The sequence below is a fragment of the Onychostoma macrolepis genome, chromosome 20 (genome assembly GCF_012432095.1).
Source record: "Onychostoma macrolepis isolate SWU-2019 chromosome 20, ASM1243209v1, whole genome shotgun sequence".
Lineage (NCBI taxonomy): Eukaryota > Metazoa > Chordata > Actinopteri > Cypriniformes > Cyprinidae > Onychostoma > Onychostoma macrolepis.
The window spans coordinates 15,003,812-15,019,134 of NC_081174.1; the positions used below are offsets into that span (position 1 = coordinate 15,003,812).

Consider the following 15,323-nt stretch of genomic DNA (forward strand, 5'->3'; position numbering starts at 1 on the left):
TAGACTAGACTGTTAAATGGATGATGCATCTCCACTTGGTTCCACTGTAGAAAAATGAAGCCAAAGTGTCCCAGGAATGGCCATTGTCATCTTGCGCCAATGACGTCATTTGGAGCCTGAGTTTGGCTCACATCCCATTCATTTACAGTGACGTGTTTATAACCTATACCACCAGTGGGCAATCAAAATGTTTTGGCTTTACTTTCAGACTATGTGTCTTGATGTCAGCATGTTGTGAAGTGTGATGTAAGTGTTTTGTGAAACTTGTACATGCGGAAGCACAAAGGACTGTCACTTCTCATGCAAGTTTCACAACAGGCTTGCATCAGATTTTATAGTTTATGGCTGAAAAAGTTTAAAATATTGGTGTTTTTCTCACACACACCTAGGGATTGGTATCGTTTACATTTTATCGATACCGATACTGCTTATCGATACCGGTACTTATTGATACTGTTATCGATACTATTTGTTGCAAAAAGATATGATGTGAAAAGTTGTTGAAAATTTCAAGTTATTTTATTACTGCTGAACTTTAGCAACTGTATTAAAGTTCTTCAGTCAGGAGCAGGGAGTTATTGGCCCAATTACGTACCGGTCCAAAAAAGTACTGGTTCTCGGTAGGGATTTTTTTTGGACCGGTACGTAATTGGGTCAGTACCGGACTACCGATAAGCTTCAGGACAAACGATACGGTTATCGATACTTGTGTTGTTTTATCTTCGTATACTTCAATGTTAATGACGAATTAGAAGCTGCTGCTTGACATTTTCCTTCACCGAATTATTTGGTCGCCGTTTGCTTGATGTGCGTGTGATATCCATGCGCATGTGCGGTGTGTGTTTGCGTGCAATCAGTCATCGCGGCAAGAGTGAAACATTCAAAAGTGTGGGCTCACGTTACAAAACTAAGCGACACCAGCGTCAGATGCAATATATGCAGTAGTGTAATAGTGAACAAAGGAGGCAACACCAGTAATATAATGAACATTTACTAACAAAACACAACATCTACCTCAAGCAATGCGCTATATTTGCTATGTCTCCTGGCTCCAGCTCCAACTGCAACTCGTGAGACGCATTCACTTCAAATGTTGATTCAGCGGTAGAGTTACACTCATGAGACACTGCACTTATTTGCAATCACAAAAGTACATTATTTGCGTGTGCTTTAAAGCCTTGCCGGTAAAACATTTCATTCGCGTGCTGTTCTGACGTGAATACACTAAAAGGCCGGTCAAACAGCACATGGTTACTTAGTTATCTTAGTCATAGTCTGATTGCACTAATATTTTCAAAAACACACAAGGTTTACATATAAACACAGTTAGTTAGCCTATGTCTAAAGTGAAAGTAAACAGTTGAGAGAGAGAAATGGATGCATGCAGCTCTTAAAGAGACGGAACTAAACATGCTGCCGATTGTCATTAAAGGGATAGTTCACCCAAAAATGACAATTCTGTCATTATTTGCTGTCATTTTGTACCGAACCTGTATTAATTTTTATTCTTGTGCTGAACACAAAAGAAGGTATTTTGAAGAATGTGGGTAACCAAACAGTTGCTGGTCCCCACTGACTTTGATAGTATGAAAAAAATAAAATAAAATATGGAAGTCACTGGGGATCAGCAACTACTTGGTTTCCCACATTCTTCAAAATAACTTGTTTAACAGAAGAAATAAACTCATTCAGGTTTAAAACAACTTGAGAGTGAGTAAATGATGACACAATTTTCATTTATGGGTGAACTATTCCTTTAATGTTAATAAAATAAAATACAAAGAGAAAAATAACTCACTGCTCCTGACTGAAGAACTTTTAATACAGTTGCTAAAGTTATAAAAGTATAAAGTAATAAAATAATTTGAAATTTTCAGCAACTTTTCATATAAAATCTTTTTTTGCACCAAATAGTATCAATAACAGTATCGATAAGTACCGGTATCAATAGTCAAGTCAAGTCACCTTTATTTATATAGCGCTTTTAACAATACAGATTGTGTCAAAGCAACTTTCCAATATCAAAATAGGAAAATAGTGTCAATAATGTATAATGATAAGATTAAACACTCAATTTTCAGTTAAAGGCATTTCATTATTGAATTCAATGATGTCATCGTCCAGCCCAGTTCAGTTTAATTAGTATCTGTGCAATTAAGTCGACGATATCGCTGGAAATTAAATGTCCCCAACTAAGCAAGCCAGAGGCGACAGCAGCAAGGAACCAAAACTCCATCGGTGACAGAATAGTGAAAAAAAACCTTGGGAGAAACCAGGCTCAGTCGGGGGGCCAGTTCTCCTTTGACCAGACGAACCAGCAGTTTGTTCCAACTGCAGCAAAGTCAGATTGTGTAAAGGGTCAATAAGCAGTATCGGTATCGGTATCGATAAAATGTAAACGATACCCATCCCTAGGTCTCGGTACCCATCCCTACACACACCTAATGTTTCACTTCAGAAGACATTTGCTTCATCAATTAGGGTCATATGGATTACCTCATGTTTGTTTTACGTGGTTTTTGAGGTGTTAACTTTGATGGTCCAATCTCGCAGAGATGGATCCTTTTTCTGAAAAGCCCTGTTTGTGTTCGACAGAAGAAAGTCACACATCTGGGACAATATGAGGGTGAGTAAATGATAGATGAATTTTCATTTTTTGGGGTGGTGTGTCCCTTTAGACAACATGACGGCATTCCTGACGGTGTTAACTTTCAAATGTGATCCATTTGTGGTGGAAATAAAATATTCAGTGGTAAAATAATGTTGAAAAAAGATTTTATTTTTTAGGGATTAGGATGTTCATAAAAACTGTATGTTAGACTAAAAGTGGTTATTTTTTCCCAGCAGTTTCATCAGCAGAAAAGTTGTTTCATTTGCTGGGAAAGTTGTTCCTGTGATATATTTTGATGGAAAAACCATTTCTCAGTGAACTTTTGTGAGAGATGGACCTTTAGTGGTGAAGACATTTAATTTTTCAAAAATTCATAACTAATAATGAATTAAATCACAAAAATTTTCAATTTAAAATAAATCATTTTAAAATCAATCAAAATAAAATGCTTACCAAAAAAAATTATATTTTATTTGTTTACCTGCATGTCATGTGGCCATAACCAACGTCAGAGAACTGAGAACATGCCAATTTAATTATTAAAATATTTATTTTAAAATCTCATGGGTATTTCAAGTAATTGTATTTGGTGAAAGAGGATCAAATTACAAAAATGTTTGTGAATTTGTGCATTTTAATGTGTTTGAAAGACAAAAGACCTTCCAAAGACATAGAAACACATGTTTAAATAACCTGCAGAGTGGTAATTCAAATAAAACTAATGTGTTCATCAGTAGTAGAGGTCGACCGATAGTGGATTTTACCGATACCGATAGCTAGGTTGGACCACACTGGCCGATACTGATTAATCGGCCGATAGTTTTCAAAATGGATACTGAAAGAGAGCTAGTGCTTTACTATTAAAAAAAAAAAGCAGCAACAGTACTGAACCACACTTTGTAAATGAATAAAAATATTAATAGTATTTACTATACTGATCATTAAAGTTATTTCATAGTTTGCTAATGTTAAAAGAAGAAACTTTAAAATTTTAAAAATGTAGCCTATTAGTAGCTAATAGTGAATGTTGAAATGAAAACACTCTAACAAGGAACAATACTTCTACAGTTTTCATTAATGCTACGAATGGACTCTTATTGTTAAGTATTACCATTTAATTTCAACAGTCATGCTTAAAGATGGCCATCTTTAAATATCTACACAAGGCCATAGCATTAAAATTACATGCATATGGATATTGTATGTGTACTCACACACTTTATTTGCTTCTATTTTTTAACACTTGATAATTATCTAATCAAAAAAAAAAAAATGTTAGTCACACACCGGGCAAAAGCGCAGCGCTGCGTCTAGGAGAACTCGGAGGTATCACACACACACACACACACACACACCAGACGCTTTGCGTTCAAATCAAGTGGCAGTCTAAAACAATTTATTTAATCACCAAACGGACATAAGTTTGCTTCAAGAATGAACAATGTGGCATAAATGAGTTTGAAGTTCGGTGTTTAAAAAAAACAGAGCAAGCGGCAAGAGAACGCGCGATCTGTATTACATCTCTCTATATGAAGCATACAGACTTTATTAGAGCTACAGAAAGACAAACGTTTTGCTGAAAAATGCACAATACATCATTTATAGCCTAGGGTGAAGTCATTATACATTCACAACGATTTGGGACAAATATAATGTAATTTAATAGAAAACTATGTGAATGGCGCTCTGTTCCGCAGCAGGCTTTTCTGTCGGCTGTATTTAAATGCGCGTCTGGAGTTTCCCGCTCTGTGCAGCGCGCAGTGTCACGTGTCAAAATAAACAACACGTGCTGTCAGTGATTTCTGCCTCTAGAGGCCGCTCTCGTACTGTATAATGCCAGCGGACCCTTCTCAGCCACTTCAGCAATGGTTGCAAACCGGAAAACTATCGGCATGGATTTTTGCCGATACCCGATAGTTGTGGCAATCAACTATCGGTGCCGATTAATCGGCAAAACCGATGAATCGGTCGACCTCTAATCAGTAGTATGCATTGTTGAAACACTTCTTAAACCTGAAATGATTTTTTGTAAATCCAGTGGTCAAATGCAGTGTAGCAACTGACTAATGACTGGTCTCTGTGTGAATGTCTACAAAACTGGAAGAATTTCTGAGTGTATGTAAGCGGTAGGCTATTTTAGAAAGGAAAATTTAAAAGATGAAAAAGACGAATTAGGGAGAATCAATAAATCCTGAATAATTTATTGCTATTGTGTAAATATGTAATCCATAAAAAAATAACTGTAGTCTGATTATGAGTATATTAAAATGTCTCGTTTCCAGATTACATGTAATCAGTTACTACCCAGCTCTGTTTACTTGCTTTGGATGTTTTCATCATCATTATTCCTGTATCATTCATCGTATTTTGTCAAATCTGTCCTCTGCTTTATTTCACCTGGGAATTTTGACGAGCAGCGGTAAATATGACCGTACCTTCTGTTTTCAGCTTTGTTGCCATTCTTTAATGCACTTCAGTATACTTGAAGTCTGTGTTTTCTTGATATCAGATTGGGGCCACCAGCACATGGTGGCTTAAGATCATCTATTGATAGGTGACCCACATTCATCAGTTTATCCTCTCCCTCTGACTTTCTGTCCCCTGTTGTCTTCTCTGCCCCTGTCCAAATGGTCCCATCAGCCCTTACATTCCTCCTGTGCCATTTGGGACTTGATTTTCATCACAATATCATCACTGTAAATGTAAATTTACAAACTGAACTTGTTTTATTTAACTTTTTAATGCACACACAGACCTTTGACATGGTTTCTCTTGCAAACAGGACCTTGAGTGTGGTTCAATGTCACGGTCAAAGGTTCTGCTTTGTATTGTTTCATCATCAAGGTTGAAAGTATTTTACTGTCATCTGATATAAGAAGTTTTGTGTTTGTGTCTGCGGCAGAGGTGTGTTATGAATTAATGAGTGAGTTAGTAACTTTCCAGAGAAATCTTCCACGTCATTGTCTAGGAACGGATATGTTATCACCTGTTCAGTTCATGTCCTGTCGTCTAGTCTGTGATGCTTACAGCAGACCAAATTAGGTATTTTCTCATTATATCACTTGCACAACTGAAGTGCAAAAAAATGTTCTGTGCACACAGTTTCCTTGATTTTTGTTTGTCATCTCCTTTCAAAGCATCTCGTATTTCAACCTTGGTAAAAGTGTTTTAATTTTTCAATAATAATGAAATGGTTTATGATTATAACTTTTTTTTAAAATATTTTAAAAATCTGCCCCAGAAGACAAAATTGCCAGTAATCAAAGAAACATTCAATTGTGAAAATCTTTCCACAGGATTTTATTTTTATTTTGTGCTTTGGAGAGACTTGCACAGTAGTAAAGGTACCGGTTTCTTTTCTTTTTATCACAAAATGATATACATGCACATACATTTGTTTTACCTTGTCCTGAGGTTTGATGGCATTGCTTTTGGCCACCCCTAGAGGGCAGACTTGTAAAGAGATTTGAACTATGGACACACGCACGCACGCACGCACGCACGCACACACACACACACACACACAGAGAGAGAGAGAGAGAGTTGGCTCAGTCTGAACTTATTCTTCTCGTTCTCATGCTACTTAAAGCTTATGCAACACTATTAATTTGTTGGGCGCTAGATATCAAAGGGTCTTTATGCCAGAAATGGGTAACACTGTGGTAACACTAACATATAAAGACATTAAGAGATTATTTAATAACAATCTATGCGCATATGTTTTGTCTGCTCACACATTAAGGAACTGAAACATTACATGGCTTGCTTGAAGTGTTCACACGGAGCTAAGGGTGTGAGCGTTTCCTGTGAATCATTTGCACACACTTTTCTGTTCTGTCACTCTATATGAGATATGAGTCTTGTGAACAAATGAGGTTATATCAGGCCACTTTTGGAACAGAGAACTTTCTGTATGGTGTTGAGGTCATTTCCTCCTCTTAGAGCTCCTGTCTGCCCTCCTGGTGGCGCTGTGGAAGTTTTGTATTTTGAGAGGCTCTTAACTAGGACCGACTTGTCCTTCGCGGACTCTTCAGAAGAGCTTTTAAAACAAACTTTTACAGTTATAAACTAATTATAAAATACTTATACTCTCCCATTCAAAAGTGTGGGGGGTTGCTAAAATATAATAAATGTGTATATATGAATGTATGTGTGTGTATGAATATAATGGAATTATCATTACTTTAAGGTTACAATTGTTGTGCCGGCACTTTTATCTTCTGGGGCAGATTTTTTAAATATAAAAAATTGTAGTGCAATAATCATGAACCATTTCAATATTGTTGAATAATTAAAAAAACATTTACCAAGGTTGACATATGAGAAACTGTGTGCATCCATAACTCCATGCTCTTCCGAAGAGTCAGTTTATTGTAGTGAATGGAGGCTTGGACAGCAAGTTAGTGTCAGTATTACGATGTCCATTGTCAGCGAAAGCAGCCTGCTCATTTGAATATGTTACAGTGAGTCAGCAGAAAGGCCTGCCATATGCAAAATGCTTCCCAACTCAAACATTTCCATTGATTTACCTCAGAACACCTTACATTTGCCCAGCCAACTAGAAAACTCAAATATTACTCTTGTATCACTGTATAAATGTGCCAGTATGCTTTTTATTTGTCCAGGTAGCCTTTATGTGAGTGTGTTTGTGTTTTTTAACCAGAGTAAAGTTTGACAAACATGTTCACCCACTGCCCTGCTGTAAACTGGAAGTGAAACCACCAGTGTGTGTGGGCGTGAGACATTTCAACTGTTTGACAGCATGCCTTCTGGGGTATTTTTTTAATCCTTTTTTTTTTTTCATCCAGTGGAAGGGAAATATGTAAGGGAAGTTATAGATAGAATTGTGTATGTGTGCGTAAGAGGGGACTGTGAAAAGCAGATCTAGTTTTAAACCTGATAAAACTTTTATCAGAGCGCAGCAGCACGCTGAAGACGCCACGCCTTCTCACTTTTTGTTATGTACTCCCTTGCCATTACAGACAGATGAGTCTTCCTCCCTCCCTCCCTTTAGAAAGGAGAAACGTCTGGGCGTGGTTGGTAGCAGCTGTGTTTTGATTGGACGCTCTCCCAGGCGTACATTATCTCCTGTTGGACACGTCCTTGCTCCGCCCAGATAATGCACTCGAGCTGAAAGGCTCCGCCTACTGTTGTCAAATCATCACATCAAAGTGTTCAGTCCATCCTGCATGAACAGACAGGTAGTAAGGTTAGTCTCTGGCTGTGTGAAAGCTCAAGTGAACTTTAGGTTACGCTTTGTGAAGTGCTCACAGCTGGCCTGTGGCATGTGGAGTACGGGCAGGTGGAAGAACTCAGGGGCTGGATCTACAGGTGCTCACTTGTACCTCATCTTGGATCTACCGTCGACAGCTTCTGCATTACAACGAGATATCATCTCCACTTCGTCTGAGTGTTTCTAGTTTTAACTGACAGGACAAAGAGGAACCTGTGGGGAACTCCCAAGTTTGACAAGCCGTGGTTTTCCTTGGGTGGAGGAGCCGTTCTGCGGTCGTCTGTCCGGTCACAGACGGCCTGATTCCTCAGAGGTGATGGTGGGTGGCAGGGCCGTCACTGTGCGCCTGCACAGGCGCCTGGAGTGAAAGTGTCACAGTGCAAACATGGAATTCCTCAAGAGCCTCGTTCCCACGGTCATCTCCGGGGATGGCGGGCTGCCGGCGACGGACGCGGGGGGAGTGTGGACGCGGGAGACCGGCCCTCGCTTGCTGAGGATGAAGAGGCTGGTTTCACAGGCCAATGAAGAGGAGCAAGATGTATCCGGTCAGACTAGCCGGCCGGCTGTCCGTCTTCAACGACATCGTGCCAAAGGTACCGTCAGGAAAAAGGAAGGGATGGGTATTCAAACATGATTTTAACTGTGTTGCAGAGAGAGGACTGTTTGATTAGGAGGTGTGTGTGCAAGGTGTGTGTTTGCACCATTTTTGTTTATAGTTCAACTGTGATATAAGATAAATCGCAGACAAGAGGGAACAAGCAAATACTTTGTGTAACTGAACTGTTTGCGAAGTTTTAAGTTGGTCATTAGTGAGAATTATTCAAATATTGAGAGTTGTTATAAAACCAGGAACTTTTAAAGTATTTTAAGGGAGCAGTTTTGTCATGGGTAAAATAATCTCATCACTCTGAGTTTATTGACACTGAACCAGGTTGGTGTGGTTTTGAAACATGACTACAATGATGTATTTGTCAAAGTGAGTTATTGTTAGCATCACTATTTCCAACCTTGAGCTATGACAGCAAGACTCAAAATAATGTGTTAACCATGAAGACACCATATCTGAGGTTTTAACACTTGCGCTACCATTCAAAGTTAAAGTTGTTAGTAAACATTATTATTATTATTATTATTATTATTATGAATGATATTAATATTACTGTTATTAACAAAAATAATACTTTTTTTGGAAAGAACACATTCAATTAATTAAAAGTGACAGTTCATAATAATATGAAAGATTTTTATCGGAATATGTCACAATATCAAATACAACTGTTTTCGATTGATAAGCATCAGCATATAAGAATGATTTCTGAAGGATCATGTGACACTGAAGACTAGAGTAATGGCTGCTTAAAATTCAGGCATAACAGGAATAAATTATTTTTGACAATATATTCAAATAGAGGCAATAATATTTTAAATCGTAATAATATATCACAACATTGCTGTGTTTACTGTATTTTTGGACAAATAAATGCATCTTTGGTGAGCATAAGAGACTTATTTCAAAAACATAAAAAATTGGACTGATCCTAAACTTTTGAACGCTAATGTATGTAGACCATAGAGAATGTCAAGGCACTGCTAACTGGAGAAATACGATGCTCTTCAGATCAAAATTGACTCTTAAAGTGCCCAATTTGGTTCTGGATGATTTATTGGTGCATATTATTTAAAAGAAATAATGACTAATCTTTCATCAAATGCATCTGTCACCAGGCTCTTCCCACTAACCATCATGCATCACATATAGACTGCTTTTAATAATCCATTCATCTAGTCAGTTCCCAATGGATAAAGTTACACCCTAATTCTTTTCTGTCGCATGTCCAGTTTAATTTGGAAATCTGTCAGATTATGAAGTGAATTTGCAAATGTTTCATTTCTAGGCTGATGCACTAAAAAGAAAAACAAAGTTGACCCCGGGTGCCTGTGTGAAAGTTAAGGAAGTCTTTGTTCCGTGAAAAGAGACTGATTGTTAAGTTGTATGCGGTTCTGCAATACAGTGTTTGTTGACACGCTCATAACTTGGCTGCTGGAAGCAGATGAATGTGTTTGTGACCATAAATGTATTGAAGCTTCAGCAGCACATCTCCCCGACAGGGTCATATGGGGATAAATGAGGATCTTTGTGTGTCATTCACGGCTGATCCAACTACGACCACTCTTCTTGGTATGTCAGCTCCTTGGTTACAGGAAAACAGTGTGGGGAGTGTGATGTTGCATCACTGCATGTGACTCTGCATTCAAAATGCAAATTGACCACCACGCATTCAAATATGATGGAAAACACCAGTTCAAACTGGACCAAGAGTTTTTTTTTCTGTATCCTTCGAAAGTTGAAGCCTGAGCTTCTATCAGTATGTGCTGATAAAGTTATAACATGGGTAGTAGTCAGTATGTGTGTGTGTTTGTAGGTGTTTACATTGCAACCAAACCACACCTCGCTCTTCCCAAATTGATGAGTCTTGAGTGTTCAGGTGAGGATTTGGATTTTAAATGTGCCTGCCAGGACATGCTCATGTTTCCAAGTGTGTTTAAATGCTCCACACCAGTTATTCTTATACTGCAACTAGTTATCACTCAATTTGTTGAATTCATATTTCAATTAATCTGATATTTAGAGGTTGACCGATAGTGGATTTTACCGATACCGATAGCTAGATTGGACCACACTGGCCGATACCGATTAATCAACCGATAGTTTTCGAAATGGATACTGAAAGAGAGCTAGTGCTTTACTATTTTTAAAAACAAAGCAGCAACAGTACTGAACCATACTTTGTAAATGAATAAAAATATTAATATTATTTACTATATTGATCATTAAAGTTATTTCATAGTTTGTTAATGTTAAAGGAAACTTTCAAATTTAAATGTTATGTTAAATGCTAATGTTGAAATGAAAACACTCTAACAAGGAACAATACTTCTACAGTTTTCATTAATGCTACGAATGGACTCTTATTGTTAAGTATTACCATTTAATTTCAACATGCTTAAAGATGGCCGTCTTTAAATATCTGCACAAGGCCATAGCATTAAAATGACATACATATGGATATTGTATGTGTACTCACACACTTTATTTGCTTCTATTTTTTAACACTTCATAATTATCTAATAAAAAATTAGTTTAAAAAAAGTTAGTCACACACTGGGCAAAAGCGCAGCGCTGCGTCTAGGAGAACTCAGAGGTATCACACACACACACACACACCAGACGCTTTGCGTTCAAATCAAGTTATTTTATTAGAGCCACAGAAAGACAAACGTTTTTTTTACACACATGTATTTGCAGTTTAATGATGACAACAGCATTTAATCACTCACTGTCAAGACGATCTGTTTTTGATAATTAATAATGCTTGTAATTCCTGTGCACATTGCAAAGTCTCGATAATTGATAATGAAATGGTTGTTTTGAACAGGGTGAACCTTTCAAAAGTCTCTCAAATCTATCTCATTGTTTAAATTATTGGACAATTTTCCTTTGCAGTAACTAGTAATAGATTTACAAATAATCAACCACCTCTTTGATTTTAGCCTAGTTGAACCCTGAAGCTCTAGAGGCATATTCTCATTAATCGCTTTGATTTGTTTCTAAATTGATATTGAATGAGTCAGTGTTGCCATTTTATTTTTCTTTGGTTTGGCAGGAACATTTTTCTATTTGGTAGGGTAGTGCCCATCCCCAGCTCAACCTGTTTCTTCAGCTGGAAGGCAGCTTTACAGACACAATCACATAGACCTGCCCTCTTCAGTGCGTTACATAACTGATGTTCTCTGCTGCTGCTGTTGCTGATATTATTGGGTGTTTTGATGGTGCTTCTGTTTATTGTGTTTCTGCTCTGGTTGTTGCTGCGTGCACATGAGGAAGGATATGGCGAGTCTGCAGTATGTTATGTGTCTAATATTGGTCCCCTCGAGGGCTTTCCAGGGCTGCTGATCTGGAATCAGTGATCACAGTCAAACAGACACAGTAGCACTACAGCCACTCTCTCTCTCTCTCTCTCTCTCTCTCTCTGTTACAGCAGTCATGTGATCAGACTTCACTTCATTAAACAGCAATGGAAGTTTATCTTGGAAAAATGAGTGCTTGTGCATGTGGTGTTTTCTGTCATGCAGCATGTGATTCATAATCAGGACTGGATGAGCAGAAATGAAAGTTAAGAACAGGTCACACTTGCAAACGGTTCATACATTTGAACACTGTAGTTGACAAAATAAACAGTTCATCAGGAATGCATTGTATTTATCTCCTTCATTTCTTTCGCTCTTGCACTCCCTTTTATTCATTTGTTCCTTTGCGTTTGTTTGTTAGTTCATTGGTGCTTTCATTCTCTTTTCATTATCTCATTCTTTTTCATGTTTTACTTTCCTTTTTAATTTTGTTCATTCCTTTTTGTTTTACTATTTAAAAAAAAAATTAAAAAATATATTGCTCTTTTGTTTGTTCACCCTCTTTAAAGGAATAGTTCACATTTACTCACCCTCATGTCGTTCCAAACCTGTTTAAGTTTCTTTCTTATGTAGGTATTTTGAAGAATTTTGAAGAACCAAACAGTTTTTTTTGTCCCCATTGACTTTCATAGTAGGGAAAGAAATACTGTGGAAGTCAATGGGGACCGTCAGTTGTTTGATTACCAGCATTCTTCACAATATCATCATTTATGTTCAACATAAGAAAGAAACTTGTACAGGTTTGTAACAACATGAGGGTGAGTAAATGGTGACAATTTTCATTTTTGGGTGAACTATTCCTTTAATTCGTTTGCCCTTTAGTTCCCATTCATTCGCTCTTTTGCTCTCATTTTTCGAACACATTGCTGCTTTTTTGTTCTTTCTCTTGTTCTTTAACTTTGTTTTGATTGTTATGATTCATTTTGTACACATTTTCACACTTTCAATTCCTTTTGTTCATTAGCCCTCTTTATTTTGGTTGTCATTTTGTTTGTCCCTTTTGTTCTTTTGCTTGCTTTATTGCTGCTTTTTTCATGTTCTTGTTTTACTTTTGCTCATTCTTTCATACTTTCCTTCAGTCCTTTCCATTTTGTCTCACTTGATGTGTTTCTTTTATTCTTTCACTTGTTCTTGCTTGCTTTTTTTCTTTCATTCAGTTTCTCATTCTTTCTTGCGTTTCTACTTTTGTCCTCTTTTTCTGCTTCGTTTTTTCTTTGTTTGTTCTTTCCTTCACCCTCATGACTCAGCGTACTGTTTTTAGCTGTGTTTCGTCAGTTTTTGGGATGGAGGGTGTTATAGAGATCTGGTGCTGATGTGTGTGTGTGTGTCTCTGCTGACTCAGAGGTGCGATCAGTGGAAATGTTAGGCTAGCATGCCCGATGTCCCTCTCTCTCTCTCTTTCTCTCTGTCCAACACACTGGGTTTCACCACTTTGCAATAATGTCTCTCTCTGCAGAGTGTGTGTTTGTTGCTTTGGTGCTGACAGGTGCGCTTGTTCCTGGCAAGGTGTGCAGTGTCCTGCGGTCTCTAGCTTGCACTGCTGCTGATACGATGTGATTCAGCTGAAATGTTTCAGTGTGGGACAGACTTCTGAACACCAAGTGGTTCATGCTAATTCATTAACACTTGGCTTCCAGCATTACTGGAAAAAATGTAGTCTTGTGGGCAAATCAAATTTGGTAATGTATCTGCTGAAATTTCTCACAGTTTGTTTTACAGTACTATGATCACAGGTTTGAATGGACATTTTGACCAAAAAAGAAGAATTTACATCAACAATACAACACATTGATATGACTGACTAGGGCTGTGCAAATAATCGAAAAACCGTTTCGATTTTGATTTCGGGCCTCCAACGATTATGAAAATACAATAATCAAGCTAAAATGATTATTGCGCCCCATTCCGCCCCTTTTCCAGCGGTGCGCTTTCATTCCTCCATAAAATGCCAATTTCATGTGCAAATCAGTGAAATCATGTAACGTGGCTTTTGCAAAATGGGTTTATTGAAGTGTATTCGATTTATTCATCCTCAGGAGGATTTCTGTGATGCGCTCAGAGACGGAACAGAACACGGACATGTAGTCAACTTTAGGTCAAGCTGTGCACATAAATGGTCAAATACACACAAAAATGTGTCAAATGCGGCGCTTAGTGATTATTCAAGTAAACCTTCGTCGGTTATGTAATAAATGAACATAAACAGTTGAGAATGAAAAATACATGTGTAATGGTAAATTGGATCCGCGCGGCTCTTAAAGTCAGCATGAAATCAAAATTGAAAATTCTTATTTTTTGTGGAATACTGTAGTGTTTATTATAAATAATGTATCCGTGCACTTCATTATTTTTTTTTAAATTCATGTGCCTTTGTAATCTTTAATCAAAAATGTTAACCTCCCCTCCCCCTCAAAATGACTCATCTTCTCTTCCGGTCACATGCGATGGCGCAAGGGCGGAGCCAGTGACGTAAGGGGTAAACGCTGCGATAAACGACAGGGGATAAAGCTGAAGCTGATGCTTCACTTTATAGAAATAAATGCACTGACCAGTTGACGCGAGCCATGGGGGAGTACACTACTCTTAAAAGTTGAAAGGATATTTCCACAACATTACTCTTAGGACATCGCAAACTATTTATTTTTTTATGAATATGACTTAACCTGATGGAGGACGTATTCTTACAGTGAAGATTATGCCGTTTTATTTTATATTTGATAACTAAATACTTGAGACTTGCATGAAAAACCTGTTTGTTTCACTTGTATCTTTTTATTCTATTGCATTTGTCCCTTGATTTTTTTATTTATTTTTTTATTACTGACAGTTTAATTATTTTCAATAATTTTGAGGACTTTTTTTGTTTGTTACTAATATCAGTTACCCTAATACTCTGCTTTGGGATTCTAAAATGTAGACGTCATAGCAACCTTATTTACAGAAAATATATATTTAATATATATCACTATCTTTAAATGAATCACTCAAAAATAAAGTTTTGGTCTCATCATGGCCCACTCATAATCGTGTTAAATAATCGTGATTACAATATTGACCAAAATAATCGTGATTATGATTTTTGCCATAATGGAGCAGCGCTATGTATGTCAGTACCACGCAGCCTCCTTTTCATTTCTGTAAAAATAAATTCAGTGTCTACTGTTTAGGTACATTACTCAAATAGACACCTTACAATTCTTGAACATTTAATTACACAATTTATATTCATAGGTGGCATTACACACAAGATGAACTTTGATTTAAACATATAAACCTTGGATGATTCCTTACAGGAACCAGTACTGTTTGCATTTTTACAGGTAATCGTTTTACCTCTAGTAAAATAAACTTAAGATGCTTAAAAAGGACTGTCTCCAGATGTTTATTAGAGGACGGTAAGTTCAAGTTTGATCTTCTCTGCACAGCTGTTGTCTGGACTTTGCATCATGGGAGATGTAGTTTCACACAAGGGAACCTGCTTTGCTCTGTCTGCTAAAAACTTCAGCAAAT

At 37.3% G+C, this 15,323-nt stretch overlaps 1 protein-coding gene across 5 annotated transcripts in view; it reads left to right on the plus strand.

Moving 5' to 3' along the window:
• The window catches only part of fryl (furry homolog, like), a 106,870-nt gene that overhangs the window by 19,606 nt on the left and 71,941 nt on the right, over positions 1-15,323 (plus strand). For 3 of the 5 annotated variants that reach the window (XM_058756069.1, XM_058756070.1, XM_058756072.1), the window contains exon 1: positions 7,792-8,437. The exons of 1 other annotated variant lie outside the window; for it this stretch is intronic. In XM_058756069.1, the coding sequence (XP_058612052.1) occupies positions 8,230-8,437 (208 nt within the window). In that variant the 5' untranslated portion in view covers positions 7,792-8,229. Of the gene's footprint in view, positions 1-7,790; positions 8,438-15,323 lie in introns of those variants that run through there. One more of the 5 variants, XM_058756071.1, reaches the window with a different exon arrangement.